This window comes from Vigna angularis, chromosome 2 (genome assembly GCF_016808095.1).
Source record: "Vigna angularis cultivar LongXiaoDou No.4 chromosome 2, ASM1680809v1, whole genome shotgun sequence".
Classification (NCBI taxonomy): domain Eukaryota; kingdom Viridiplantae; phylum Streptophyta; class Magnoliopsida; order Fabales; family Fabaceae; genus Vigna; species Vigna angularis.
Genome location: NC_068971.1, coordinates 38,372,411 through 38,398,646, shown reverse-complemented (window position 1 = coordinate 38,398,646; position 26,236 = coordinate 38,372,411). Strand labels below are relative to the sequence as shown.

General features: G+C 31.6%; 1 protein-coding gene across 6 annotated transcripts; it reads right to left on the bottom strand.

Moving 5' to 3' along the window:
* Positions 1–22,554: 22,554 nt before the first annotated feature.
* Positions 22,555–25,820, bottom strand: LOC108330090 (DET1- and DDB1-associated protein 1). 6 transcript variants are annotated; one of them, XM_017564573.2, is made up of 5 exons: positions 25,693–25,820; positions 25,035–25,362; positions 23,621–23,681; positions 23,216–23,277; positions 22,555–23,081 (listed from the first exon to the last, which is right to left on the bottom strand). In XM_017564573.2, exons 2-5 carry the CDS (start codon positions 25,116–25,118, stop codon positions 23,007–23,009), a joined length of 282 nt encoding a protein of 93 aa, XP_017420062.1. In that variant the 5' UTR covers positions 25,119–25,362; positions 25,693–25,820; the 3' UTR covers positions 22,555–23,006. The 6 variants fall into 6 exon arrangements, with proteins under 6 accessions (XP_017420062.1, XP_052729715.1, XP_052729716.1 ...); XM_052873755.1 differs by lacking the exon at positions 25,693–25,820 and having other exon boundaries at positions 25,035–25,134; positions 25,202–25,683; XM_052873756.1 differs by lacking the exon at positions 25,693–25,820 and having other exon boundaries at positions 25,035–25,134; positions 25,217–25,683.
* Between the last annotated feature and the right edge of the window lie 416 nt (positions 25,821–26,236).

Genomic DNA, 26,236 nt, shown 5'->3' with positions numbered 1-26,236 from the left:
GGATCTCTATCTGAGACAATGGTCCTAGGCAACCCATGGAATTTTACCACATCTTTAAAGAAGAGTTTTGCTATGTAACTTGCATCATCTACCTTGTGGCATGGTATGAAATGAGCCATTTTGCTAAACCTATCTACAACCACAAAGATAGAGTCAAATCCCCTTTGAGTCTTAGGTAGACCAAGTATAAAGTCCATGCTAATGTCTTCCCATGGGGATGAAGCAATAGGGAGAGGGGTGTACACACCATGAGGCATAGTTTTAGCCTTGGCTTGTAAACAAGCAATGCACTTATGACAATACCTTTGAACTTCCTTTCTCATGTGGGGCCAATAGAATTTCTCTTGAAGAATGTTTAGAGTTTTATCAACTCCAAAATGGCCCATGAGACCTCCTTCATGCGACTCCTTAATGAGGAGTTTCCTATGGGAACCTTGAGGCACACACAACTTACCCTCCTTAAACAAATACCCTTTGGACACATAGTAACCTCCTTGAGCCTTCTTTTGACAATTTGAAAAGATGGAGGAAAAGAAGTCATCTTGTTCATACAACTCTCCCATGTGATCAAAGCCAAGAATTTGTGCTCCAAGTTTTGAAAAGAGATTGCGCCTTCTAGAAAGAGCATCAGCCACAACATTAGATTTTCCTTTCTTGTATTTGATTACATAAGGAAATTGTTCTAGATATTCCATCCATTTTGCATGTCTCTTGTTTAGCTTGTGTTGTCCCCTTAAATATTTAAGTGACTCATGGTCACTATGAATGACAAACTCCTTGGAAACTAGATAATGTTCCCAAGTTTGAAGGGACCTTACAAGAGCATACAACTCCTTATCATAGGTGGGATAGTTGAGAGTGGCACCATTTAGTTTTTCACTAAAATAGGCAATGGGGTGTCCTTCTTGTAACAAAACTCCACCTATTCCTACACCACTTGCATCACATTCTATCTCAAAAGTTTTTGAAAAGTTTGGAAGAGATAAAATGGGTGCATTGGTAAGTTTTTCTTTGAGTTGCTTGAAAGCCAACTCTTGTTTCTCTCCCCACACAAATTTCACATCTTTTTTTACTAGCTCATTGAGAGGTGAAGCTATACTTGAGAAGTTAGGGACAAATCTCCTATAGAAAGATGCTAGACCATGAAAACTCCTAACTTCTCCTATATTTTGGGGAGTTGGCCAATCTTGAATGGCTTGGACTTTGGTGGGATCAACATGCACACCATGCTTGTTCACTATGAATCCTAGAAATACCACACTATCTTCACAAAATGTACATTTTTCTTTGTTTGCAAAAAGATGGTTGTCCCTCAAGGTGGAGAGAACAACTTGCAAATGTCCTAAATGATCATGAAGACTCTTGCTATATACTAGGATGTCATCAAAGTACACAACCACAAATTTTCCAATGCAATCCCTAAGGACATGGTTCATTAATCTCATGAAGGTGCTAGGTGCATTAGTTAAGCCAAATGGCATCACTAACCATTCATATAGACTTAAATGCAGTTTTCCACTCATCACCCTCTCTTATTCTTATTTGGTGATAACCACTTTTAAGATCTATTTTGGAAAATATCATGGATCCATGCAACTCATCTAACATGTCATCAAGCCTAGGAATTGGGTGCCTATACTTTAATGGTGATGTTGTTGATAGCCCTACAATCACAACACATTCTCCATTTTCCATCTTTCTTAGGAACTAACAACACGGGCACAGCACATGGACTCAAACTCTTTTGAACCCAACCTTTGTCTAATAATTCTTGAACTTGAGTTTCAATCTCCTTAGTTTCTTGAGGATTGGTTCTATAGGCTGGCCTATTTGGTAAACTTGCCCCAAGAACAAAATCTATTTGATGTTCTATACCCCTGATTGGTGGAAGATCTTTGGGATCTTCTTTGGGAAACACATCACTAAATTCTTTCAAAAGTTTATCCAAAGGAGATAGACACTTGGGTTCTAGATTTGCAGTAATGCATGAAAGTGCTCCTTTACAAAAAAGGAGATAGGAAGGTTGCTCACAAAGGAGAGTTTTCTTCAATGTTTTCTTAGACAAATTTTTCTCCTTTTGAGTGACCTTGGTAAGAGTACTACTTTCCCCTTCTTCATGAATGCAAGAGTTGGGAATTTGCTCCCTTAAATCCTTATGCATGCTCTCTTCATTTCTCTCTTCAGTCCTTAGTTTCTTCATTTGTAATTGATCCTCAAACACTTTAGAAGGTGGTAGGGGATGAAGAATAAACTTCTTTTCCTTATGGTGGAGAGTAATCTCATTAGTATGACCATTGTGTATAGTTTTCTTGTCAAATTGCCATGGTCTTCCTAATAGAATGTGGCAAGCTTCCATAGGAATTATGTCACAAAGTACTTTATCTTCATAGTTTCCTATTGAGAGCTTGACCTCCACTTGTTGGTTCACATTCAAATCCTCTCCTTCATTTAGCCATTGAAGTTTGTAAGGTTTAGGATGAGGTTTGATGGTGAGACCTAACTTTTCCACCAACCTAGTGCTACAACAATTACAACATGAGCCACTATCTACAATGAGAGAACATGTTTTGTTTGAAACTCTACATCTTGTATGAAAGATGTTTTCTCTTTGGGTTAAGACTTGGGGACTGGGTTGATTCTTGAGAACTCTTCTCATCATGAGGAGATCTCCATCACAAGGGTAGGAATCTTCTCCTTCATTCTCCTCCTCACTTGCACCTTTCTCTTCTTCTTCTTCACTACTATATGAGTCAACACCCCTTAAGATTATGATCCTTTTGGTGGGACATTGTGATGCAATATGACCTCTACCTTGACACTTAAAACATTTAATTTCACTAGTGCGCATGGATGATGATGATCCTTGATTGGGCTTCTCTTTCTCTTTCTCAAATTTCCTAGGGGTTTCCTCTCTTCTCACTTGTTTTCCCTCCCTCTTGTAGTCTTTCTTAACATATGAGTTTGAGTGGTCAATTTTCAAACCTTTTCTCAAATGTTGTTGCTCTACCTTTATGCAAATTTGTACCAAATCATTAAGATCTTGATAGGGCAACAATTCCACTCTATCTCTAATATCAAGATTAAGACCACTTAGAAATCTAGAAATTGTGGTTCCTTCTTCTTCCCTAATTCCCGCCCTCATCATGTAGAGTTCCATCTTTTGCCTATACTCTTCCACACTCATGGTTCTTTGTTGGAGCCTTTGGAGTTTATCCATAAGCTCTCTATGGTAGTAGGAAGGTATGTGTCTTCTTCTTAGAGCACTCTTCAAGTCATTCCAATATTGGACTTGAGGGGAATTGGAGAGTCTTCTTTCTCTCACTAGGGCAGTCCACCAATACATGGCATTCCCTTGAAAGCTTAAGGTGGCTAGGGAAACTTTCCTTTCCTCTATTATTTGATGACACTCAAAAAGTTGTTCTACTTTCATTTCCCAATCTAGGTATGCCTCAACATCTTCTTTCCCATGGAAATGAGGAAGGTCTATCCTAATCTCTCTTGGTGGTTGTTCACTCTCCCTTCTATACCTTCTAGGTGGAGGATGTTGGTAGAATTGTGCAGCAGTCCTACTATCTTGTTCAGGGTATGTGTTTTCTGTGGGAGTTTTTGAACTTCTCCTTGAGTGACTCCTACTCCTACTTTTCTTTATCTCTTCTTGGACCTTTTCTTGTTTTTGGGCTAGAACTCTAAGTTCTTCTTCTAAGGTTTCAAGATATTGTTCTCTTTCAACTCTTTCTTTTTCTTTCAAAATGGATTCTTGCTTTTGCCAAAGTTTTAGTGATTTTAGTTCCTTGGCCATTTGTTCTAAATTTGGTTGGGCCTCTTCACTATAATCACTATCAATTTGGTAAGAAGGTTCCTTAGACATTCTTAAAAAAAAAATTCAAAATATGTAATGCACACACAAACTTGTATTTCAAAAGTAAATTCCTTTAGAGATTTAAGGAGGCAAAATAATCTCAAGTTCACTTCCAGGAAAGAGAGGAGAATCACTAAGGATCACTTAAAATCCAAGCCTTTCCTAGCCAAAGTTTACCTCAAGTTCTCTTGCACCAAACTTCTCAAATGGAATTAGGTTTGATACACAAGTAGACACACAATAAATTATAAGCAGTTAAAGACAACAATTAAACTAGACTATGCGGCCTAATGGTAAAGTTAGAAGGCACTTTGGAACCTTCAAACTTTAACCAACTAAAAACGTTTTCAATATGGTTTACAAGTCTTTGTTAGGATATGGGATTGAGTATCACAGACTACCCCAAGATACCTAACAAGGTTATGAGTTACAAATCCAAAAGCAATACAATTTTACAACTCAAAAATGCGTAATACAAATAAATAATGTGTGTTCCTCTCTAAAGTGTTTCACTCCTTTTCTTCTTGTCTCTTCCTCAAGGTTTCAAGGTCCAAAGAGGTCTCCGATCACCCGATATACTATGTCCAATTTCGTTTTTCCTCCAAAGAATATCCTACACCAAATATCAAACCAAATCCGAAAGGTAGGAATACAAAGAGAATGCAAATCAAGGGCCAATTTGAACAATAGCTCTTCAAAAGGAGTTATGTTGAGACAAAACAGAGAGTAATGAACAAGACAATCAAGAAAATAAAGCTTAAAAAAACGAAGGCTAGGCACTCAAAAGAATTACCTAAAGAAAGGCACTAGAATAGATGAACAAAACAAAAAACAATTAGAATAGAGAATTATTACTTCTTATCTTTACAAACACTGAGCTAATGGTGCACTATAGGCAGAGACAATATTTTGTCAAAAGTGTCATGTCCAAGTCTCATATCCAAGGGTCATGTCCAAGTGTCATGTCAAGGTATTATGTCCAAGTATCATCTCCAAGTGTCATGGTAAAGTCTCATGTCAAAGTCTCAAGTCAAAGTAACTTTTTTTTTTCACTTTTGCTTTTGCTTGTACTTTTACTTTTTTTTTTTTTTTTACTTTGGCTTTTTACTTTTGTCTACACTTTTGTTTTTCAACAAAAATTAGATCTGGACAATTTGTTTGGGTAGCTCAAAGTTCATGACTCAAAGAAAAAAAATGGAAGAAATCTTACTAGAATCAAAAATAGAGCATGAAACTCAAAGAAACACAAGAGAAACTTAACTCTAAGAACTTGACAATGATCTAATGACAAGCATGAACTCAAATATGAAATAAAAAAGCACTCAAATGGATGTATATACTGTAATTTCGAAATCCCAATGGGACATATTTTTTTATGATTTTTGCAAAGCCCGAACTAAGAGAAAATGACATAAAAATGACTACACATGACTCTAGACAACATGGATGGAATTAAAAATAAAAAATAACCCAAAAATGACATTAAAACAAAACCAAATATATGAAGAAAGACTCAAAAAAAATATAAAAGCACGCCACAACACATGTATATGGAAACTTAGTGGTAAAAATCGAATGGTTCCGCAAAAGAACAAACTAGAACCATAAAAATAACATATGTGGATGTAAACAATGGAAGACAGTAAAGAACAACACAATAACAACAAGAAATACACAAAGATAGGTAAAGGACCAAGATACTTAGCTCTTGTAGACCCAAAGCTCTTGATACCAAATGATAGCGTCCTCCTCGAGCTAGGTTGGGCCAAAGCACGAAGATGAAGCTATGGAGGTGGAATTTGTGCGGAAGCGATGGATATGGTGGTGGGCTCACAATTTTGGTGAGGTTTTTGGTGAGTATTTGTGGTAGGATAGAGGTGTTTGATGGATCTCCGGAGAGGTTGGGCCAACTCTAGAGAAGGGTGGTTAGAGGGACCTCATGGGATGCTCTAGCCTTGACTTGAGACAAGATATGTTTGCACACATTTTGGCATAATAACATTCAAATTCATCAAGTGATTTTACAAGGAAGGAGACCCTTCTATTTATAGAGAAAGATGTCTCCAAAGTAGACAAGAAACCCTAAAAACTATCCACTCTTAAAGAGACATGTGGCAATCCTCTTTTACAAAGTTTCTCCACTCTTAGAGTGCCATGTGGCAATCCACTTTTGTAAAGTCTTCTCCACTCATGTGGTAATCCACTTTTGCAAAGTTCCTCCACTCTTAAAGTGCCATGTGACAATCCACTTTTGCAAAAGCTTTCCACTCTTAGAGTGACATGTGGCAATCCACTTTAGGAATAGTTTCTCCACTTGAAAAGTGACACATGGCCACTTCCTTTTTAAGAAGTGTCTTCACTAAGAGCTTGCCATGTGGCCATCATGTCCCATGGTGGGACACACTCTTTTAAGCTAATATTACAAACCATACAATACTTGGCCCATTATACAAGGCCTAAAAATATACCCTATACTACTTGACCCTTAATACAAGGTCTAGAAATACTTCATGATAGCCCAAGTAAATAAGAGTTTAGCTCCTTCTTTTGGAAATGATTTTAATCCTTCTTGAATTTGTTTGGCCATGTTTCTTGTGATTGGACCCTTAGCTAGGAGTTTGTCATCAATAAGGCTTCAGAAAGTAAGACATAGTATACAGGTGCGGCTTAAGGAAGCAGGCAGAGAGCGGTCTGACCATAAGGCTTCGTGAGTAAGCATGGTACACTTGTAAGGTTTATGAAAATGAGGAAGATGATTTTGATAATGATGAATTAATGACATCGGGATAATGATATTTTATCAATTGCAGAAATATATGATATGGTTGGCTTACCCTTATTTGTTTATGCTATGATCATATAACTCATGTTATATGTGAATAGATAATGTTGCAGATGCGGTTGAAAAAGCTTAGAGATGAGAGAGATGCGGGGAAAAAACTTTCAGGGATATTTTGTAAAAAGAATAAATTTGTATTGAAAAAATCATGTTGTGTAAAACTTATAAGTTGAAATTTCGAATTTATGTTAAGTGGTGAAGATTATATTGTTTGAAGTTTGTAAGTTTGGTATTGTACTTTGGGAGAATTGAAATAAAGTTTAATTGTTTATAGAACATATCAAATTAATTTAGTCTCTACTATCAGTAATACCCTTTAAAATATTAGGGTGTTACATAATTTAATCTATAAGTATATATAAAGATTTTTTCTTTTGTGTTCACAACTTATATTTCTGTTTTACCCCTTATAATATAATTATTTTATCTTTTATAATATAATAGTTATTAACTGAATATTTTTAAGAGTAACTACTATTTTGAATTTCTTTTAATAAAATTCAAATACAATTAATAACGAAAGAAAATGGTAAACTAAAATATATTTTTTAAATTATTTTTATAATGTTAAACTTAGGTAGTTTTTATTTCAATAATTAAATATATTCCACATATACAAATAAAAAAATCAATATAATTTATATTATCTTCTGGAGTTATAACGACAGTACTTTATGCAAACAAAAATAAATAAAACGGAAACTAAAATAATTTATTAAATGAATTTATTATATTAGATCAAACATATATTCATATTATCTCTTTACTTCAAAATTTTAGGTACAACGAATTGAATAAATCATAAATTTTTATTCATTGAGAAAAGAGAAAGTTAATCTTTTATTATAATAACATTTGAAATTTAAGTTTAATAAGTTTTATAATAGTGTAACAATTTTAAAGCATGCTATTTAAAATTATATTATTTCTACTTAATTACAAAAGAAACATGTTAATTTTTTATTATAGGTTGTATGTTTATTTTTATAATATTTTTTATCATATTTATTAACACTTCATTATGTGAATATTGTCTCTATTTTGATTTGATTTGATTTTTTTTTATTTTATAATATTTATTAATTGAATATGCAATTCATATTCATCATCTTAGTCTCGTTTAAATAAGATATTGAATACAATGTAATTTATCATGTGATTTATTATTATTTTCTTACTAAATATTTATTATTTATTAAAAACATGCATAAACACATAAATTATTATATCATCTTTTATCTTTAGATATTATTATACTTTCTTCTCTCTTAAAATAATGATAACTAAATCAGTTTATTCTTTTATTTACTCTAATTAATTTACATAAATATTATATAATTCCAATAATATTCAATATAATTATACTTCTATTCTATTCTCTTCTAATATATTATAGCACACCAACAGTCGTATATTTTTTCTTTTTATTTTATAAATCTTTATATTATAATATAAATTGTTAATATTTATAAATTGATAGTATGAGTTTAAATAAATGTCTGGATATATGCACGTCTGTGGGTGTATGTGCATTTGTTAAAGAAAATATAAATTTAAGTATAATGGTGAATATATATATATATATATATATATAATTAAAAAATACAAATACATTATAAATAAAATGTATCAGTGGAAGAGAGACATGTAAAAGATGGCGGAAGTCAAAGCCATCACATCAACTAAAAATAAACAGTAACTTCTATCAAAAACAATTGATTAGGCCATTAGTGTATGCAAGTAATCTGTTAATAATTGAGTCATCTATGGACTGAAGAAACTTACAATAGAAGACATAAGTTTTTTTTTTTAATATTTAATTTCTTTTCTTTTTCTTTTATTTATTTTTTCATTCAGGTTTCTGAAATTGTACAGAGTGTAAATATACTTTATCATTTTTAAAGTAGTATGATGAAAGAGATTAGGAGACATAAAAAATTGAATAAAATAAAAAATCTTCATATAACCTTCTATGAAGTCGTCCGAGAGACAAAAAAAAATTGATTTAATTAAGTTTTAACTTTTACATAAATTTAGATATTTTAATATTCAATTTTTATTAATCTTTTTATTTATTAGATATCTAAAATTTTATATTTCTTAATTGAATTTTTATAATTGAATTTTTTTATTGTTATATTAATTTAAGTTGTCCTTTACTCTAAGAATCTAGGTTTTATTTTGAAGATGTCTTCATCCATTTAAAGAGAGATATGCAAATTATTGATAACTTTAGTCTTACATAATTTGGACAACTTAGACATTGATAAAGAAAGAAATAATTTTATTTATTATATTATCAGTAATTTAATTTTCTATATTATTTAATTATCTTATTTATCTTTTTCATTTTGATTAATATTTTGGATTAAGTGGTTTACTTAACTTCCTTCTAAATGAATAATAACCTATAAAATTGAATAATAAAGTTAATAGGTGTTTTAAAATAATGAGATCGAGTATTATAAAATTTAAATAAGTTGATAAAATAAATAGAATTTTTTAAACTCATCTCATTATCTTAAACACTTGTGTTCTCTTTAAACATTATTCTTTTGAATTTTCTGCCATCTCTCTAAAAGTTCTAACTCCTGAGTAGAGTTGTCAAAACGAGTCACCTGGTCCGGTCTACCACGAGTTAGTCACTTAGTGAGTCAACCCAACTCAACTCATTTATTAGTGAGTCATAAAAATTCGAACCCGGCCCAACCCACCACAGCTTGATGGGTAAACGGGTTGACTCACTGGCTTACTTAATTATAATTTTTTTAAATAAAAAAATTACAAACTTCCTGTAATTCAAATCTAAACAAATTTCACTCCCAGATTTCATTCCCAGCATGGTGTTTAATTAATTTTGAAAATAAGGAATTTAAATAATTTTTTCAAGCAAAAAATAATAATAAATATTTTTTTATAAAATTAAAATTAAATTTTAATAAAATAAAATTAGGTAAGTGGGTTAGTGGGTCAACCCGGCCCACCATGGGTTCAACCCGCATGAGTCAGGTTTAAATAAGTCGGGTTGAAATCTGACCCGCATAAAAAAATACATTTTTTTCAAACCTAACCCGGCTCGAACCCGTGGTGGGCCGGGTTGGCCCGCGGGTTATGACCCATTTTGACAGCTCTACTCTTGAGTCATCTCTTTGACGATCAGGAAGTGCCTAATTGACTACGACAACGAGGTCTATGTTTATATTTGATCAGTTTCTGTAATAGAGCAAGTAAGTTTTAGCTCCTTTTTGCTTTTCGTTATTTACTTGAGCCCATGCATGGAGATTTCCATCGCATGTGTACTTTGATATTTTCTTTGAGTTCCTTGTTGATCAAAGGTCCTAAGGACTCTCCTTGATCTCTTTTCGATGTTTCGTAGGTGTATTTATAGTTCCTTGAGTCGAAAGCAACGAGTGTGCGATTCTAAAGCTTAATAGACAACTTTGTGAGGTAATGGAAACTAGATTATTTGATGTCCACTTAATAAAATTTTCAAGATCTTTCATTGAATGGGAATGGTGTGTTGAATTGTATGAGTAAACTTATATAATACTCTTAGTGTGTTAAATTGCTTGAAAATGTTATGTAATAAGGTATGCATTTATGAAATTTGTGTATAATTGTTCGTCTAAGTATTACAGTTGTTTTTTATTAGTGAAAGGGTGGTTGGAATGTATTGTTGAAGTTATTAAATTGTTATAGGTATTGAGTGGTATCAATGGTAAGAAAAGAATAGGTTTTTGGTCTAGAATGGAGGTTAGGGAAGTGGATTATTGATATGTTGGTCTAAGGAGAAGAAGAGTGGTTTTGGATGGTTTAATACGTCTCTAGTAACTTGTTGATGGTAATAATCAACTGATATAATGTTTAGAATAGTATGTTAGTCAAAATAGTAAAATTTTAAGGGTGTCTCTAAGGTAGTTTAGAGGGTGTGATAGGTGAAAGCCTAGAGGAAGTAAATATGATTTGAAACAACGCTTTTAAGTTTGTTTTAGGGTAATTTAAAACTAGTTTAAACCTTTAAAAATGATAGAAAACTAATGTTAGATTCTCTGCTAGTTGACATGTTGAATTGGACTTGGTTTTGGCTAGTTTTAGGGGGGTTTAATAAGTAATTGTGATGATTGGTAGGTTGTTATTAAGTCCATTAGGACTTGTTGAATCTATTAGCTATAGAAATTTAGTGTTTCAAAGTATATGGTTGAGTTTGGTATGATTTAAGGTAGTAATTGGATTTGAGATAACCCTTTTGAGTTAGAGGTGTGAATTATGAGTTTTTCTCAATGCCTAAGAGGCCTTAAGAGTTAGTTGAACTTGTATATAGGGTATCTAAGGTCAGAATTAGAGGTATTAAAGTTTTGAAATTACACCTAAGGTCAAGTGCCTTCTTGCTTTTTGAGAGAAGAATTCGTTTGAGCGCCCTCCAGGCGCCCCTTGAACGTCCTGTTCCAAGGATCTGGCGCTTGACCACCCTTTTAGGGGGGGTGGGTGAGCGCCCTTGCACTAGTTTTGGGTTTTTAGATTTTGGTTTGTCTGGTGTTTGCTGATGCACTATTTGGTTCTTTAATGCATTGTGTGATAATTTATGATGAGTTTTAAGGTGATATATGAAGTAGTAAGTTTACTTGTTTAATCAATGAAAAATGGTATAGTAATGAGTTCCAGGGAAGAACTTCATGGTGTTGGTTTCAAGTATTGTAAGTATGAGTTGAGGAAGCTCAGTCTTGGAGTTCATCCTAACATTCTAATGGCCACCCATTCTTAAGTAGAGAGGAGTGAGGCATGTCATGAGAATAACAGGAGGTCTTAGTCTAGGGGCTTCACCTTGGCCTAAGGCGAGTAATAACGGACTAACCTTGTATGATAACTTAGGGTAGGTCAACTATTTCACCACAACAAGTGCATAAACTTTCATAGCTCGATATTTAAACTAATCTGGATAGTCCAGTTAAAGTATTGTCATGCATAAAGTGTTTGGTTGGTTTTGTGTGATATGTGTATCATGAGTAGAATGTTTAAAATATATATATATATATATATATTATGAAATGATTGTTTTGCTAGTTTACCATTTCGTTTGTGATTTGTTTGTATGTTCTAGTGCGTTATTCTTGGCTATTATCATCTGGTGGGTGTGACCAGAGAGTGATGAGTTGACTATGGAGTAAGCCCTAAACGGAGGAGCGTTTGATGTTTAGTTATATGTAAATCAACTACATGTATATAGTTTTGATTTGTTATCTTGTAAATAAAGTTTTAAATTTATAGCTATGTTAGATAACTATAAATAACTTTATCTTCCTGTCTTGTTAACTATTCTTGTTTAGCTTAAATGCTTACTTCATCCCCATGTTAAAAGATGAATTTCTGTTTAGTATCCGGTTTTAAAAATGAAGACATTGGGTCCCTATGTTATGAAAAATATATGAATAAGGTCCACAAAGAAAGAACAAGTTCAACAAATCATCAAAGAAAAAGCTGAACAAGAGAGATAAAAAGCTGGAAAATATAAGAGAGAAGAGAAAAAGTATGGTCACATCAGCATGGACTTAACTCATTGTTGTCAACTTAACGGACATGACCTTATTCATACACTTTTATTAACATAGGGACTCAATGCCTTCATTTTTAAAACCGGGTATTAAACAGAAATTTACATCTTAACATGAGTACGAAGTAAGCATTTAAGCCTTCTTGTTTTATTAAATATGGAATGAAATATATATATTTTAATGCTATATTTTAGGATGTTACAATTCATGGAATTATGTTTGTTTATTTGCTTTTGAATTAGTTACAATAATAAAATTTTGATATCATAAATATAACTTTTAACCTTTATAGAAATAAATTATATATTGAAATTTATTATTTTTCATTAAATTTAAAAAATCATAAAGAAAAATTAATATCTGAAGTAAAATTTTTCATTAATATAGTTTTATTTTTGTAGTGAAAAAATTCTATTCTTACAAAATATAAATCATCTAACTATTCTTCAATTTTTTTAAAGTGAATTTTTTATATTAGAACATACATATTAGAAGGTGATATAAATGGGATAATTTTTTATGTCAGTGAACTTTAGTAAGTATTGTCAATTGAGAAATTGAAACTTTAATTATTTAAAACCCTATGATATATATTAATGAATTTAAATTTGTGATGATTTTATTAAATTAAACTTTTAGGATGGATTGAGAACAAAATTTGATCATTTGTTAAAAATATTGATTTGTATGCAAGGGCATACAACTACATATTTTATTGCATTTATATAAGGTTTTATTAATAGGGTTAAATATGTTTTTAGTCCCTAAACTATTGGTCGTTTCTGGTTTTCGTCCCTCTTTCAAAATAAGGTACAATTTGGTCCTCATTCTTTTCGAAACTTTGGTTTTAGTCCTCAAAAACTAACACCGTTAAAAATGTGCTGACGTGGCTAACGGTAGACTGACACACAATTATTTTTTCAAGTGTTTCTCACTTTTTCTCCCCTTCTCTCTCTTCCTTCCATCTTCCACCCAACTTCATCCCTGGTTACATCTTTTTGAATCTGCATATCAATGCTTTACTGCATCATTGGCATTGCAGTAAAAGGCTGTTTAAGTACTTGTCATAAAATGGAGCTCTTCATACATCTTCCCTCCCCACTATTCAACTTCCTTCCCCATTTTGAAAGAAGAGAAGGAGATGACATTAACACCTTTAATCATTTGTCAAATAAAGTGTAGCATGAAGATTCTGAAAGGATAATTTTTCTAAGCTTCCATTCCATAGATAGAGAATCCATCTGCTAAAAATTCCAATATAACACTCTTAATATCGGGGTTCAGTGTAGTATTAAGATTAACAGAGACACTAGGAGTATTGTGTTAGTAGGACGGGTGGTAATAGAATATTACAGTCATAAGGATTTATTAATGGAAGGTTATCTTGAATAATGCGAAATCCCTTTGAAGCAACTATTTGGGTTCGAAGGAAACAAGTACCATGAAATATTCGAAGTAGAAGTTTGAGTTTTATGTGGGGAAATTGAGATGTATAGATCTAGTACAACACGTCATGCGTATTTTCTTAAATTTTCTAATGGGGGAAGCAAAGAAAAAAATAAAGTTGCATCTAGCAAGGGCTTTAGTAGAAATGAACAACACCCGGATGATTGATGAGAAGAATCCGGAGCTTACAAATGAAGGATCGAGTCCTGCATTGGGAAGTGGAAGCATAAATTTTCCATCTTCTAGAAAAATATTGGTGGAAACGGTATCTAAGATGAGTGAGCTTCTCTAGCATGTTTTAATAAGAAACAGGGGTCTTACAACTGACAAATACTTTGGACATAATGCATCTTTTTGAAATAGGGGTGGTGTGGTGGGTTTAGAAGGTGAGAAGAGGGGTGTGCTTTTGATGTTATGAAAAATATGGGTCTGGAAATATATTCATGACTCCTACGCGTGAATTTAATTTAATAAGAATTTCATTTCGCCCCAATTTGCATGAGAAAGATATAACCAGGGATGAAGTTGGGTGGAAGATGGAAGGAAGAGAGAGAAGGGGAGAAAAAGTGAGAAACACTTGAAAAAAAGATCGTGTGTAGTCAACCGTTAGCCACGTCAGCACATTTTTAACGGTGTTAGTTTTTGAGGACTAAAACCAAAGTTTCGAAAAGAATGAAGACCAAATTGTACCTTATTTTGAAAGAGGGACGAAAACCAGAAACGGCCAATAGTTTAGGGACTAAAAACATATTTAACCCTTATTAATACTTTGATTCATAAGGAAAACATTAATTTGCTTCTCAATATTTTTTTTACTCAAATTGATTCTCAATTTTGTTTAAAATTGTGAAATGTTGGTCTTTCTGTTAAATTGACATTAATGTGGGTGTCACATGTTATTATTTTGAATTTTTTCTTTTTCATTTTTATTTTATAAGTTTTTTTTCATCCATTGACTTCCTTCCCTTCTTCTTCACACCACCCCTTCATCTCCTTCCTCCTCCTCCTTTGCTACTTAACCCCTTCATCTTCTTCCTCCTCCCCTACATCACCCAACTGTTTGCTTCCTCCTCGCCCCCCGACATCTCCCCTACACCACCACCAACCCCAACACTCTAAACACCACACCATTGTCACCATTTAATTGATTTGTATATACCTAATAGGTTCTGCAAATGTAAAGAAAGTTGTTCCCATTGAGTAAGGTCAATTCTCATACTAAACAAGCCTTTAAGAGTTCTCATTTTAGCATAATAAATCTACTTATGGCCAACCTTGTGGGTCGAAATTGGGAATTTTTATGGTGGTGTGAAAGTTTTTGAGTTCAGGTTGGTAGTGTATGATAGAGGAGGAGAAAAAATGTGGAGGATGTAGCAATTTCTTCTCTTATAAGAGTTGGTCACTTGAGTGTGAAACAATGTGGACATGGTTAGATAATTGAACAAATGTTTAGGTCAGAGAAATTATCATGCCTATTTATTAGAAGAAAATTAACTTTTATATGCAATTAGCATTGAATTTCTGTTTTTTCTTTGTAAATTTAAAGTTTTATAAATTTTAAATTCTTAATGTAATAACAAATTTAAATTTGATGTACTGAGACCGTAAATTTTGTTTTCTTCTTATTATATTAAAAACAAATATATCAAATACTTATTATACTAAATTATTTATTTATTTATTTATTGTTAATTCACTTAAAATATATGTGTTTGTATGGTATTTAATTATTCTAAATAAAGGGGCATGTCATTCTTTGATTACAAGGATCTCAAGGAAAATGTATAAAAAATGAAAAAAAAATTGCTTTAGATTTTAAATATATTATCGTATGGATTTATATAGATATTTAAGTAAACTCGTGCCTCTAAAACTAAATACTTATGTTTTAGGACATTAGGTATGAGTTTTAACTATTTGTAATTAGAAAACAGACTGATTTTATATGTAATGAGAGATGAAAGTTTAAATTTTGATCGAAAAAGTAGTATTTAATTTTCACAAAGATTGTCTTTTGAAAGAGAATAATAATAATAAAAAGAATACTCCATATTAGAAGAATAAACAAATCCATGAATTTGGGAAAGAACATAAATTGCTGAAATTAAGTTAAAAAAGCCAAGTAAATGAAGGCGTTAATTAAGGTTTCGAGTATGGGTGCCTTGGTTTATGAAAATGCGGTGATAATAGTGCACTGCCATACTTTTCGTCCATAACTTTACACAGATACCAAAAAGTCTAAACTTTACCAATTATTAATAATAAAAGTAAAAACATGTTACAAGAAGATCTACAACAACTATTCCCTCGTTAAAAGAAATAGTCACTTAAGTGTTTTATGAAATTAAATTAAGTATTATGCTCATTACTGATTAATTAAATTATTTCTTGGAATGTATGAAATCATGAGAAATGTTACGTGTTTAAAAATATAAATAAGAGTAACATTTAAATATGTTTATTCTTTTTTCTCGTCTCCAATCATTTTTTTCCCTTAAATTATAATCTTCAATTCTCATTATTTCAGAATTTGATTTTATAACATAGTAATTAAGAAACTAAAAGTATTTTAAATTGATCATATTTTAAAACATAATAAAATTATTTTTATTTTATGGAATTTTTTGCTTTTTTAACTTTTGTGTTATTTTAGTTATTGATATTAATGAAAACAATTAAGAAAAGTGATTCTCTCGTATTATCATATATTAAAATTTTATTTTATTTGGATATCTTGCTTTATGTTTCTACTTTTGATGATGATGTTGTTTCTTGAGTTGTGGGAGTTTAGCTCTGAAAATCATCTATACTCAAAAAAGGGAAGTTAATAAAATGTTACAATTATCACTAACTCAAATTTTGTGATGATAACGAGGAGAGTGCAATAAATGAGTAATTTATTAAACTTGTTTGTATAGTAGTTATGTATGTTTGATTGTTTTTGTTTGATAAAAGTGAGACTAAGTAAATGTTGTTATATGAATATGATGTATCAAATTGGTCAATTGGTACTATTTAAGTAGAATTTGAATTGGAATAAACTCATTTTGGTATAAGAAAAAGGTAAAATGACTCAAATAGACCTAATAGATCAATCTAATACATTTGTGTCAAATTTTGAATTATGCAGTCTCGCGTTGAATGAAATCTCAAAACTGTTGGATGTCACTAAAACAGTTTACTTTCATTGAATACTTGATAATCTCTTGTTAGACAAGCCTTAGGTGCACTCGACGAGCTTGGAAATTGGCTCCTAGAGCTTAGTCACTCAACAAGAATGAAGTACATTATTTTTTTTAAGTACACATCAGGAGTTTGGGTCGCTGAGCGCAAACTAGTACTATTGAACTTGAATTAAAATTTGAAATATAGAAAACATTTTTTTTGGATGGGAAAAGGAGACATTGGACTGAAGTTCCATTTTAATTTTCTTTAGTCATTATACCATTTCTATTATATATATATATATATATTAAGACAAGATTGTCTAGATAAATCTTGTTTTGATGTTTAAGATAATTGTTTAACAAAATAACTTCTATCAAATAAATTGTCTAGGATAAACACGCTTAATGTTATATGTATAAACACTAAACGTTATCCTAATCAGACTTCATTAAACGCTAGTACATGTATCATGCCTAAATATTTAAGAACGTTTAACGCTTTTAACGCATGTATGAAATAGTACTCTATTGTGATGTGCTCTCTTTTTTCATGCACATCATTTATTCAAAAGTTTCACATTGGATCAGAAGAACGTTAAGAAGAACGTTAAGAGATAGGAAGATATTTTGAAATGTTTCCTTAATGTTTTTTTCCTTACACATCCGTACAAGCAATACAATTGTTGCATGTGCAAAAACAACATAGCATTTGACTTTATACCTAAAGGCTACCCACCCTATGTGAAAGTCAATGCTTTAAGTAATGAATATTTTTCAAAGAAATCTATATAAAGAGAATTGCATGAAGAGAAGATAACAAGAACAAGATTTGTTATAGCTTTTATACTATCAACATTCTCTCTTGCTTACGTCGACTAGTCTTTCTCTTTAAAAAAATAAAAACTTCAATGCAAGTTGTTAGATATTCACTATATTAAAAATATATTCTCTCTATGAGAATAATCACTTTACTTGTCTTATAAAAACCTTTTTATATTTGAAATAAATTAAAATATTTATTTGTTTAATTTAATGAAGTTAATCAAGACTAGTGTAAAATCAAAAATAGTAAAACTCGTCTAGGTTAGTTTGTAAAATCAGAAATTTAACAAATTTTTATATTCACTAACAAGATGTTAATATCAAAATGAGTTCAACAATATCTATTACGAATTTATTTATCGTACCAATTATTGTGATTTTCTAAATTGTTTAATAAAAATTATACAAAAAAAAATAGAAACAAGATAATGATAATGGTGAAGCAACGTTTGCATGTGTGTTACTGACAATAAACAGAGCACTACTTAAAATAAAGGAGAATCAATGAAGTATATAACAGCAACCATGCCACATCTCAAAAAATCATCAAAACCAGAGGCGATAATGGCGGCGTCTCTTCGCATACTCTTTTGATCTCAACACAACACCGTTTCACCTTCAAAACTTTATTCATTTTTTAAGTTCTTCTTTTTCTATAATCATCTACTTTTGTTTTCTTTTACTATTCTTAACAGTTACTTCAGAATATTTTCAAACATAGTTTTATTTTTTAGAGTCTTGATGTCCACATCAACGTATCGCTGCCTAGGAATTGGATCGGTCTTGAAGGCGCTTTAAAAGTTATGTTTCTTCCAACTGAGACAACCTTTTTTCGCTACCAATTCTAAACTTATGCTTTCTATAAACGAAAAATATTCAGAATTTTTAACATATGCAATTGTAATAATAGTAACCCTTTAGAGATTCGAGCTAAACTTTAAAGAAAAAATAAAATATTAAGTAATGTATAAAAGTGATTTTTCTTTTTAAAAAGAAGTGTTGTCATGAACATTTTTATCAGTTTACGCACATAGTATTCCTAGATCTTTCACCCAAAAATGTTAATTTAGGTTTAATATGAATCTCTATATTTTTAAATCATTTGAAAAAAAAAGTAATTAGATTCATAAAGTAAAACGTATTTTAACCGAATCCTTAATTTTCTAACAGAAAATTTGGATTTCTAAATTTAGTATAACTGCTATTTTTGTTACTATTTTTGGATGGTGAAATTTAGTATAACCTACCGTATCTTATATAAGTAAGAGTAGTAGTGCCATTAGAAAACAATACTCCATTAATATATTACAAAATGTAGGTTTATAAATAAAATTTTCTATTAATCAAGTTTTATTTTGTAAGAATCATTTATTTCTCTCAATTTTTTTTTTTAAATTCATTCTCTGTCTTTTTTTTTTAAATCTCTAACTCTATCATTCATATATTTGAAGATTAGAGAATATCCTAGATTTTTGACATCAAAGTTTATAATCCTACTATATTAAAATCGTGTTAGTGTGAGTTTACATTTTGTCCTTCTTTTTTATCTTTTAAGAAACTTGTTACATATGGAGTGTTTTGGTTTTGCATGTAGCATTTAAGGTCTAAAGATGAACCTTTGTTTTATAAGGATTGTAATGATGTGTTATGATTGTTGATTAGAGTTCTATGTGCATAGGTAGAACGACCTGTGTGAGGTAAAACGTATGTGGTATACCTTTTGAGTTTAGGAACGTTTATCTAGATAAGGGAAACTAATATCATTTTGTATTGATTGATTTATTTTTGTTTATTTTGAGTGGTTGTGAATATTTGATTAAATGATTGATTTGGTAGATTTTGAATTGTTTGATTTGGTTGATGTGTTGAACTTGGTTGTGTAGAAGTGATATCTGAGTTGTGTAATTGAGTGCGAGTGTGTGAGGTGATATTTTTGACTTCTAGTGGATCATTTTAACTAAATTGGTATTGAGTCTGATTTGGATAGAGGATAAAAACACTCATTAAAGCCAAGGGTCCATCTGATATGCATATTTATATGCCTGGATTATACAAATTCATTGGACGAGCCAAACTCCCGCTGAGCAAACTTTAAAAATAAAAATACAGATAAAATTATGACTTTTCATTCGTTGACGAGTATGAGCTCACTAGGTGAAATTGATTTAAAACAAGCTCCTAGGGTTTAAGTCACTAGGCAAGTGAAAGAGTCATTGGGCAAGAGTCAATTTCCAAATTGATAAAGACAATTAAGGTTTGGTTGTTGAGAGAGTCTAGTTCGCTTGGTGGCTTTGAATACTATTAGTTCCAAGATCTAAGTTGTTGAGTGAGTATTTCTCCAAGAGTGTCTTGTTGAGCGAAAATGAACTATTAAGACTCTAATGGTTAAAGTGATATGTGATGATGTGAAATATAGGTTTTAAATGATTAGTATGATATTTATTGAATATATTATGTTTTAAAATGTTAAAATATTATGCATATATGGATGAATGATGACTTTGTAGTAATATTTAATGTTGGATTGCATAGAGGGTGGAGTTTTTGTACCTTATAATTATATTGTTAGCAATTTAACTTATATGAGACATGTGATATGTATCACGAGGAAATAACTAGGAGTATCAATGTTATGAAATGTGTATTATTTTAAGTGGTTGAAAATATATAGAAAACTATGAAATAGTTTTGATAGATATGTGGTGTGCATGGTATATGGCCTTTCTAAAGAATAAATGCCATATTGATAAGTTATGAAGTTATCCTAACTCTACTAAACTTAGAGATATATATAGAGATTGAAGTTTAGGTGGTGAAAGTTGAAGGAAGTTCCTATAACGAGATTTGTAACTCTTCTAGAGATGTTATAAATGAATTAACCCTATCACGAGGAATTGAGACTTGGTAAATTTGGGTCTGTCATAACAGTTTCATTCATAATCTCATGGCAAGTGCATGACTTTGACTACTTGACTCTACATATTCCAAAAATTGAGTCTAGAATAAGTCATGTTAGAATTATAGATGTGGTGAATTAATAACATGTTATATTGTGAAATGTGTGGACTAATAACTATGTTTAAATAAGATGGTTTTATAATATATGATTATATAAAATACCATTAGTTTAGCTGTTTGTTTTCTTGATTTTCAATATATTTGTCTACAATGATTGTATTTATATGTGAATAGATAATAGTGCAACTAGAGGATTGAGAAGTAGTGAAATTGTTTATGATTTGTTAAATTATAGTTAATGCATATATATATATATATATATATATATATATATATATATATATATATATATATATATATATATATATAATTTTGTACTGTGTAGATCCTCCTTTTATTAAAAAAAATATATATATATATATTCCGAAAATTGTATCATTAAGATTCATGATCCGAAAAATGTATCAATGAAAAATTGTAAATACATATTAATATTTATGTAATGATTTATTACTTAATATCTAATTTATAATAATTCAGTATAAATATATGCTTAATTGGAATGTTACTTCTTACCTAATATATTATGACATTTAAAATCATAAACATTTATATAAAATGTTCACAATAAAGATTAATTTTAACTCACTTTCAATATTCATATTTACTCTTCATTCATTATTTTATTTTCTTTTAATCACTTAGTAATTTGAACGTCGAAGCTTAATTGTTATGTCGACTTCCATGCAATGTTATACTCAATCAATCAAGACCTTAGCTCATACTTAAAATAGTTTTAAAACGTCTCCCAGAAAAGGAACAAATTTAGTCGAATCATTTATCCAAACATTCCCTATGGCGATAACATAATCCCTTTCATTACAAGGTGTTTCAGTAGAATTGTGTAGGCCGAGATACGTGCGCAATGAATCACCTTCGCTCCTTTCTGTGATACTGTGGCCGTCTCGTCTCCTTCCTATAGAAAGCTCTTTGAGAGAAGATGGGCAGGGTACCTGCAAAGACACTCCGATGCTCAAGTCAGAAAAAGGATGAATCTAACTGTTCTCAGTTCACTAGAAGAAGAAGATATTATTTTCTCTCTTAATTTCTCTCTCAAGGGAAAAAAACGTACCTTTTTTCCTTCTTACTTTGCATATTTATCCTAGTAATAATGAACCGTTTACCTTAAATTCCGGTTGGTTGAGAATCTGGTTCTGGAGAACACAACCGTTAAGTCGTGCTAGATACTAGGTCAGTTGACTCCGTGATTTGCGGCGTTATAACCGGATACATCTAACCGCTCTCTCAGGATTACGATGTCAATTTTGACTGAAACTGACCAACCGCCCTTTAGTTCAATCAATAGACGATCGTTAGATAACGATCGCTTACGACAGTTGATGTCAAGGGTGGCGGAGACCAATCTTAGGATGTCCTTAACCGATCATTCCTCCAAATACGTGGATGATCGATTAAGGACGACCGTATACTGTCTATCATCAGTGTGGACGATCGGTTAAGGACGACCGTATGCTGTCTATCATCATTGTGGACGATCGGTTAAGGACGACCATATGCTGCCTATCATCATTGGTCGCCTGGGTTATTAATCGATCGTTTCAGGTAACCTAAACGATCATACCTCTTAATGAGTGAACGATCGTTTAAGGACGACCGTATACTGTCTACCTTCAGTGGTCGCCTGGGTTATCTACCATACACAAGGTAACTGAGTTTCTTTATTCAGAAGTTGAGTAGTTCGATAGCTCCAACCAATACTTATGGCATAAGTGTTATCTCTAGATAATTTTAATTATAGATGACTCATCCAGTCTTTCTTGATATAAAAAGTGCACTTACGATAGCAGATTAACCAGCATTACATGCTGTATAATAAAGTATAAATAAATGGAATATAACAAATGGGGTGTGTACCCGTTCTCTTTTCTTTTCTTAATATCAACTTCAAAGTCATCAAACCAAATTCATAACCATTAATTTGTACTATAGAGTACTCATTCATTTTTATCAATGATGAATGACAATAATTGCTTATTCATCTAAAAAGTTATACAATGAAAAATACGGCACAAGCAAACTCCTGAGTCGAAAAGACTGAGATGCATTTTGAAAGTCCTCAATTAAAGCACGAATCTCTTCCTGAGAACTAATGTGGAGAATCGGTTGTCACCTCTATAGCATCATTTCTTTCACTGTAAATTTTGATGAGCAATTATATTTACAAAAACTCTCCAATTGGAAAAATAGTTCACAATTCCAAACAAGAACCAAACTCTTGAAAAATAAGGCTATATCTACGGGAAAGTAGCTCACAATCACATGCAACAGATGGTCAATGACATGTGTCAGCTGGAAACTCTAGGTTGCTTGCATCCATGCTCTGGTAAAAGGTTATCAGATGCTGCTCTTTTTGGTTTCAACTGAAAAATACGAAAGATCATTGACATCTATTAGATCCCTGTGGGCTGATGAATGGAGGGTAGGAATGTGTACAAGCATGTGCAGACCTAATTGTACCAAAACATATTGGAATTAACTTTTAAGAGTTACTAACCTTCTCCTCAGCATGCTGATAGATATGTCTCAGTAGGATATTTTTGGCCTCAGTACTTATCACTGTCAGAACAAATTTCAGCAACAAGTTAGCAAACCCTCAGTTACCAAACATCAGTAATAATTCTACCCAAAATAAAAGAGAGACAGAAAATGAGGGATGCAAAAAAAGAAAAAATAAAAACCTGCAACCAATGTTTTTCATGTTTCTTACCTTTCTATATAAGCAAAATTTTGTGTGTGGCAAACAGAGAAAATAAAATTAAAGTAATGGGTTTAAAGCACCTAATTTGGATCCTCCTCCAAAATCATGACTAAAGGAAAATACATTTTTCAAACAGATTATTGATCAGATAAAAACAGAGCAAAGCATTGGCCCAGAAGTAGAAAAAGTTCTAGTGACTACCTTGATCAGGTGGTGGAAGGGTTCTGCTGTGAGTAGGATGGTAAGTGGCCGGTGCCATTTTCTGCATGACAATAGAAGTTTACTCTTCAGAGAGCAAATGAAAATATATGATTAGGTGATCCATAGTACACTTCAGAAAAGAAAAGAGTAACGAGATGCAAAACGGGGCATGTTTAGTTTTCAGCTGAGAGATCCCCAACGTTTATTCAAAAAGTAAAACTGAGAAAATCTCTTGCTCGATTTTCAGTTGATATCATTGCAAACTGAGTTTTGCCTCTAGTTTGAAATGGAAGATAGAGAAAGCCGTTTTACAAACTAAGTCCGTAACATAAAGTTCGTTCAGTGTGTAACATAAGGTTCATTCAAACCTAAGTTTCAAACTTCAGTCGAAGTATGCACAAAGAAGTTGTTGGCCCTAAAACTGTTTCTTTTATCCATGGCTTGATTAGAAAAAAGGAAATGAATAGTGGAATCATACTTTTATGCTTCAGCATAGGTATTAAATGAATCTAATGGTCTCCTTCATCTTTAATAGATAAATTTAATGAGTAATGCTTATTTATTTGTAATTTTGTGGATTAGCGATTCTAATAATCAATGGAAAAGAAAAGTACAACTACATTCAGCGAAAGGTATTGTAAAACAACTAAATTTGTATCAGGCTAATGGAAACTAATATATGTCTGAAAGCTGGAAAGATATTTCTTATAATATAAAGGAAAAATTACGTATAAAACTAGCCTTTCCAACTATTTAGAAAAAAAGTAAAGCAATTATTTTAAAAGAAGAATTAATTGCTACAATATTGAACAAGAAAACCAAACTTAACAGTATTATGTTTAGAGTGAAAAACAACAACAAAAGGAAACAGAAAATCATCCCATGCTTGAAAAGTTTAAAACTTCGAAATTTATGAGTGCTTCAACCTTAGGTGAAGGACAAATTGCACAATGCCATCCTATTATGAATTAGTAATAACAATCAGAACATCAAGAAATACTGTCATTTGTGATAAAAAGGAACAAACGAAAAAATGTAATGATTGCAAACACATGCTCTTCTACACTACAACTTCTCTACCATGTACCAACTTAAAACTTTAACGAACAATCTTAAAATGAAAATATAGGATTGAAATAAGCAAGTATTTCAACTAGAAGAAAATCTTATCTTGATGGTTAACAACCAAATTTTGTCCTCAAGAGACAAGTAGGTTGAGAATAAAAAACAGGGCAATTCTCTCTTCCCTAAGCATCCAACCCAAATAAACCCAAATAAATGTCTATAGATGAGACCGTAGTAAACGGAAAACTCAGAACTACAATCAGATTTCTCAGCAAGTGATAAAGCATACATTTGCATGATTGAATGAGTCATTACCAAGATTATCAATTTCTTAGACTACACAACTTACAGAAGAACTTGAAGGATCGGAAGGTCGAAGCTGACTGAAGTTGTGAGGGTCATAGGATGGCCAATTACCCAGTACAGACTCCATAGAGTGATGGTTGCTGCTACAAATTTCAGAGAGATTAAGGCGTGAAAAAAAAGAAAATGGACGAGGAAGGCAATGACACACACAACACAAATTCCCACTCGAGAAACAGCTGTTGTGGACTGAACTTCACTTCACATTTGTGCACTCATTGCAAAGGACACCACACCACTCCACACCACCTGTCCTAACTCTAAACCCAATTATTCATTCCCGCTTGCACAGGATTATATTTGTGGCTGGTAAACTGCAATTTACGAAAAAGGGGTAAGTGAATTCCAATTAAGGAAAAAGGAGAAAAATCCCTAAAAACATCATTCCAGTGCATGAAGAATAAAATTCACCAAAACTCTGAACTATCAGATTATCAATCAATACAGACTTTTAGGCTCACTAATGAACTCGTCAAAATGAAAACACACATCCAAGAACACTGAAAGCCAAAAATTGAAGATCCAGTGTTGTTTGAACGAATCAGATATTGGAAAACAGTAACAAGATAAGAAGTGAAAGCGTTAGAAATAATCCGAGTCCAAAGACAGTAGAAATATTGGTGAGTGTCTAAGCATTACATTACCCTATGAAATTCTGAATAGGGATTTCAGATCTATGGTGAATGTGGTAAAGTTATGTTATGGTTGAGAAGTGAAAGAAAAGGGTAAGGTGGGCAAAATGAAAAGCTGAAAATTGCAGCCACCATTAACGACTGATCATTAATTAAAGTAACTCATGAGTTCCTTCATATAAACCACTCATACCTAATTTTATTACAGATTTTTTAAATAACTTCACACAACAATTATTTTATAATTTTGTATTTAAATTTGATTATGAAAGATAATAATATTTATTAATATAAATTAATTTTTTTTATAAAAATATTAATTAAATGCTTTTGGTCAAAAACTGAATTAATGTAATAGTTGATGTTACATGATAATATTTTAAAAGTTTAATACATTGGTCCCAACTTTTGGAGGTTTGGTTCAAAATAGTTCACCTTTTGAAAAAGTTCAGTAAGACCACATATTTTGTTTTAAAATGTTCAATTCGATGGTTTTCGTGGACGTCGTTAAAAACTTAACGGTACTGATGCCACTGTGGCCAAATCTGAGTGAGGT

What these genes read in the sequence shown, in the direction of transcription:
- LOC108330090 (XM_017564573.2), bottom strand. Translation starts at nt 25,118, where the DNA reads ATGGAGTCTGTACTGGGTAATTGGCCATCCTATGACCCTCACAACTTC. An exon ending in CCGATCCTTCAAGTTCTTCT is followed by an intron (nt 23,682 to 25,034) that starts GTAAGTTGTGTA and finishes ATTGTCATGCAG; the next exon opens with AAAATGGCACCGGCCACTTA. An exon ending in CCTTCCACCACCTGATCAAG is followed by an intron (nt 23,278 to 23,620) that starts GTAGTCACTAGA and finishes TTGTTCTGACAG; the next exon opens with TGATAAGTACTGAGGCCAAA.